The sequence below is a fragment of the Ailuropoda melanoleuca genome, unplaced genomic scaffold, assembly GCF_002007445.2.
Source record: "Ailuropoda melanoleuca isolate Jingjing unplaced genomic scaffold, ASM200744v2 unplaced-scaffold7083, whole genome shotgun sequence".
Taxonomy (NCBI): domain Eukaryota; kingdom Metazoa; phylum Chordata; class Mammalia; order Carnivora; family Ursidae; genus Ailuropoda; species Ailuropoda melanoleuca.
The window spans coordinates 1-5,510 of record NW_023245870.1 but is presented as its reverse complement, the minus strand read 5'-3'; the positions used below and the strand labels follow the sequence as shown (position 1 = coordinate 5,510).

General features: G+C 44.0%; 1 protein-coding gene across 1 annotated transcript; it reads left to right on the top strand.

The window, feature by feature from the left end:
* Positions 1-636: 636 nt before the first annotated feature.
* LOC117800468 (dynein assembly factor with WDR repeat domains 1-like) lies at positions 637-5,396 on the top strand. The gene is made up of 3 exons (XM_034653009.1): positions 637-761; positions 2,669-2,831; positions 5,018-5,396. The coding sequence occupies exons 1-3, from the start codon at positions 651-653 to the stop codon at positions 5,050-5,052; spliced, it is 309 nt and encodes a 102-aa protein (XP_034508900.1). The 5' UTR covers positions 637-650; the 3' UTR covers positions 5,053-5,396.
* The last annotated feature ends 114 nt before the right edge of the window (positions 5,397-5,510 follow it).

The following is a 5,510-nucleotide window of genomic DNA, read 5'->3' as shown; positions in this document are numbered from 1 at the left end:
TTTTTTTTTTTACAATTTCAGTACTGCTGTTCTTCTCCTTTTACATTTATTTAACTCCTCTATTCCTTAATTCTAAGGAAATACATATACCACTTCTTCCTTCCTTCCACCCACCCACCCACTCTCCATCCATCCATCATCTACTATTGAATGTCTACTGGGAGCTTTGCATTTCTGGACCCTGGGGATACAACAGGGAACAAACCGTTCTACCAGCTCTTTCTGGAGAGAGGCTTCCCTGGTGCCTGTTCTTTGCCCAGTGAGTAGCGGCTGTTGCTCCTTTTCAGGAAGGCCTCTCGAACCTTCTGTAACCTTAGACTCCTATTTGGTGTGTGATGCCGGTCTGTCTGCTTATTTCATCACCAGCCTCTCAAAACTTGTTTTGACTTTCCCTTTTCCCACTAAAATATTTTTTCTTTCTGGATTCTTTCCCCACCTTTTCTACCTCGGAACCCATCATTTCTTCTGATCAGCTCGGGGCTAGGGAGGCACCTGTTCCCCCTCTTCTCCCGCAGTGGCGCCAGATTTCATTTGCAGTTTTAGGTGATGGCTCTCACCGCAGGCAAGAAGACAAGCAGCACAGAGCCTCTATGTCACAGGGATGGGTGCTACATAATTCAGGGCACATGGCTCGAAGTTCTGTATTTCAGATGAATTTATATGCATTTCCACTCTTTCAAAAAGGAACAGCAAGGGTCTTCAGTGCGGCCACAAGAAAATGCATTACCACACTGGAAGGCCATGAAGGCGAAATTTCAAAGGTGAGTTGCTTTCTCATTTGGAGCAATTTATTTAGTTTTAAAAACATAGCATGCTTAGTGTAAATAGGTCTGTTGGCACTAGGGTTTGTCCAATTATCTCACTCTTTCTAGAAATCAGCTACTTAAAAACAATATTTTTAAGTGTGATCTCAAACTTAGCATAATAAATGCTTCCTAAAACCTCTTAAAAAGTATAAAACAGCATTTTCCTCAGCCATCAGCAAAAGATTGAGTTAGCTGAAAATACCTATTAAAGCTCTTTAAGAAACTTATGAAGTGCTTTCCTGGTCCTAGCAGACACGCAAGTATATATTATGCAAAAAACATGCTGTGCAGCAAGTATCAAGTGTTTTGTAAATTAGATGCAATTGAGAAAGTATTTCTTGGAAATATTTAACACTTAACAGAGCTTAAAATGACCTACTTTGAAACTTCAAAGCTGTAGTTTAGGATTTTGGCTAAGCTCCTCCCACAAGCTGATTCACGGAGCCAGGCCTTCCAATCAGTAATCTGACGTTTAGCTGTGTCCCCCAAAAGCTCCAGAAAGGCCAGGACTTGGTGACTCTCAGCTCCCACCCAGCTCAGTCCAGTTCCTTGGTCTCGCCCTTGAGATAAGATTTGCTCGTTGCTTTTAAAGGATCAGTTTGATGGCTTCAGGTCCGGGAAGGCTGCCCCTGGACCCTGGAACCACCCCCTGCTGTGCTCCCCTTCCCCTCCCTCCTCTGCACCTGCTGCTGGTGGTCAGGAGCCCCTGCCCTTCAAAGTTGGTCTCTGAGACCTCACAGAGCACATCTCTTCCATAGGCTAGGAGGCTCTAGGGCCTGGAAGGAAGGGAGACAGGGAAGTCTGGGAAGAGAGCCCAGGCCATGTTGCTGAGTGACTGATCTGATCACCATTGACATGCATGATGCGGTCCACTTAACAAACGCACGTATTTTTGTGTATGTGTGAATATAAAGAGTTCGCACACTCCATTATTGCATTTTAGCTTTCCCTGTGCTAGGCATTGTACTAGGGACACAGGGACAAAAAAAGCCATGCCCTTGAGCCTTGCATTCATCCAACCTTCAGTCATAGAGGACGTGACCCAAATTATTGTCTTATGTATGATGATTTAGAGAGGGTTGTAAGCATGGCGCCCATAGGAATAGTGAACTGTTTCCTTTGACAGTCGCTCAGACATCATTTGACAGTGCTCGGCACACAGAAGGCACTCAGGACGTATTTATACAATGTGCTTTGCTTGGCAGTAGAATGAAAGCCCTCCCTGACATTCACAGATTGAAGGAGGATCTATATGCTTTTGATTACAGAAAGTTGGATTATAGGGATTATATATATATATTTTTTTAAAGATTTTATTCATTTATTTGAGAGAGAGAGTGAGAGCGAGCATGAGCAGGGAGGAGAGGGAGAAGCAGGCTCCCCACTGAGCAGGGAGCTTGACTCCCGGCTCTATTCCAGGATCCTAGCTGGGATCATGACCTGAGTGAGCCAAAGGCAGTCTTAACTGATCGAGCCACCCAGGTGCCCCAACATGGGGATTTGGGTTTGAAGGACCTGGACTCGTGTTCTCATCCTCACCAGGGCTCTGCCTATTTGTTTGTATGCATCTTGAGTGTTTGGAAAGAAGCTAGGTTGGGAATACCCGAATTAGAAGGGAGGTTTGGTCTTGATTCTTAGAATGTGGGGTGGGGATGGGGTGGCCAGTTATACTTTTCTGTCTAGACTTGAATCTTCGTGTATTAGTCCCTGTAATTTCCCCCCTCAGGGAGGAACTGTTCTATGTAAGAATAAATGCCAAGCTGGGAAGATGACAGGTGCTTAGTCATGTCCCCTTTTAGCCAATTAAAAATATGTCAGGAATCAAATTACACAAACCTGTCCTTTTCCTTTCTCTCTTGTAGATTTCTTTCAATCCCCAAGGGAATCGCCTTCTGACTGGCAGTGCTGACAAAACAGCTAGAATCTGGGATGTTCAGACCGGTCAGTGCCTCCAGGTTCTTGAAGGGCACACGGATGAGATCTTTTCATGTGCTTTCAACTATAAAGGCAACATAATCATTACAGGTATGGGAGAGAGAGACACATAGACTTGGTTCCTTTTTTCAACTGGCCATTAGAGTTTCCAAGCTGAATACCAAAAGAATGTTACTGCTCTCCCTTCTCCCTCTACTAGGGTCCCTGCTGCATGCCCTGCTTCCCACACGCACGATTTAATTTTAGTTGCATGTGGGACCGCAGGGGTGATCTCTGACTGTAAGGCTTTGTGGATTTTGCATTTTAGTTGCTCTTGACAAAGAATTCAGTAGCTTGCCTTACTGGTTACCACATCTCCGCAGGCAGTGCCCACCAAATGGTTAATATTCAGTTGTCAGTGTTAGTAACTAAAACAGGCTAGGACCCAAGTTCTGCACAGTTGGACTTCCAGTCCATGAGAGATTTATTCTTTGAGCTAAGTTGTTTTCTCCTTGGATGCCCCCTGCTAACACATTAGTATTTGGGGGAAGAGAAACCATACTGACCATTTTTCAACTGTTAACAATTTATTGTGAATTAATTATATTAGAAATGTTTTATAAGAACTAGATTGAGAATAGGTTAACTTCGATTGTGGGAAGTGACAAGAGTACGGTATAATAATAGTGCAGTGCTTCTGGAAGGAGACCCTGGCAGGGAATGGGGTGGTAAAACCTTGTGGGTTAGGGGCACCCTAAGGGGGCACAGAAGACGGAATCTGCCTAACTCCCAGTGATTCTTACTGTGTTGAGCAATTTCGAAGTTGCTTAACTGGTCTAGTAAGTTAAATGTCGCGTGCACAAAGTTGGCTTTCTATATTGGCTGATTAAGTGGCTTCCTAGTCCTATAACTTCAGGGGTGCTGAGAATAATCTCCCTTTTTGCCCTAAAAACTTCATCTTTCTATTTAACTGTGGATAATTTCTAAAATTATGGGTTACTATCTGGAGTTTATGATTTGTGAGCATTACTAAAATGTAGGGACTCTTAAGACAATACCGTAATAACCCACATAATTTATTGTGAGCACAATGTGCAATCCTTTCCCATGACGAGGAAAGAGGTGGGAGATGGTGATGGGGGCATCGGAAGCTCAGGTAGGAAGCTTCTGCCAGGTAAGGAGAAGGAAGCTGGGGCTGCTTTGTCAGAGGACCAGCCGTTGCTAGTCTACATGGTTTATGCTAGACCAGCTGGGTGGTGCCTCTTCCTGGAGCCACAGGAGAGCCTAGAGACTCTAGGGAAGGAACATTGTCTATGCCTTGTTTTGGCGCTGGCATTTTCACTCCTGAGCTCTTTAAGACATTGCTGATTTATTTAGTGTCTCCCAAAGCACCAATGTGCTAAATACCGGCCCGCTGGATGGAGGAGCTTAACACAAGGGGGTGACACTTTTGTCTTGTCATCACCAGAGCACTCACTTCGTTCAAATGGATCTACCCCCTTTTCTGGACAGAGCCGGGTGTGATTAGCTGCATGAGTTTTCACGGACTGCCTGAGGTTGGGCCTGGAATCACACAGTGGAAGGAATGTGGCCAGCATGGTCATTCAGTGTTTTTAGAAGATAAGGTGTCTTTTGGTGGGATGGACAGTTTTCACAGGCTCTCCCAATCCATGGAACCAGCACGCTTCTTATATTGATGTTATGTGCCTGGCTCCCGAGGGTCAGAGAACCAGCAGTGCCTGGCACTGCTCCATACGGGTGGTCATTTCCAAAGGCAGGATGAATGTGAATGGCGCCCTTGGACAGCAGTCGATCAGAGCTGCTTTGGAAGAGTGTCTGTCAGAGCAGCGGGGAGGGTGACGGAATGGATATTTCACATTTGACCAATGATGAGAAAAATCTGTTGACATTTTGCAATGTTTTGAAGTGGAATGTGCTGCCTCCCAGGTCTGGAGATGTTCAAATTCGCTGTCTTTCCACTTGACCGCGTTGTTTGAGGGGAGGGCAGAGGGAATGAGAAGAGGGGGAGGGTGCATTCTCAGGGCTCCAATTCTGAGATGCCGGTGCATCTCACATCTGTGAGTAGGACATGAACTTGCCCAATTGATGACTGACGGGAATCATTAAAGAAAAAAAAATTCTTGCCCCCAAAATGCCGGAGCAGCTCTAAGACTCTACAGTTGGGCACACTGAGTGTACGGACCATTGTCCGTGAAGCAGAGAAGGTCAACTTGTAAAAAGGGAGAGTTGGTGAATGAAATGAAGAAAAAATAACTTGGTGAAATTTGTTTTATTAGGTAGCAAGGATAATACGTGTAGGATATGGCAGTGACTGAAGAAAAAGGCAGTTGGTGAAAAATTTGCTAGCAACGGAGACCAGAGCCCTGGAGCTTCACAGAGAGCAAGCAAGCTGGTTTGATATTTCAAGTTTTCTCTCTTTCCACAAGCTAGCAATTTATACACTGTCCTTAGCATCACAGATATGACCATTAAAATGCATAAAGTTCTATTATTATTGATATTATTTGGTGGGAATGACAGGAAAGAGCATAATGTTTGGCAAAAGTCATTGGTCATTTCAATTTTGTTTTTATTTTTTGTAGTCTTGCAATAGTGATTAAGGAAATCAGAATGATTTAACAGCGTATCTTGTAGATTCTGCTTTGAAGGCTATTATAATTTCTGTTGACTCAAGTTTTTGGAGGTAGTTTTTAGTGAATTGTACATTTATATTTATGATGTATGTTTCTCTTTTCTTGTGATGAGAATTTTTAAGATCGACTGTCTTAG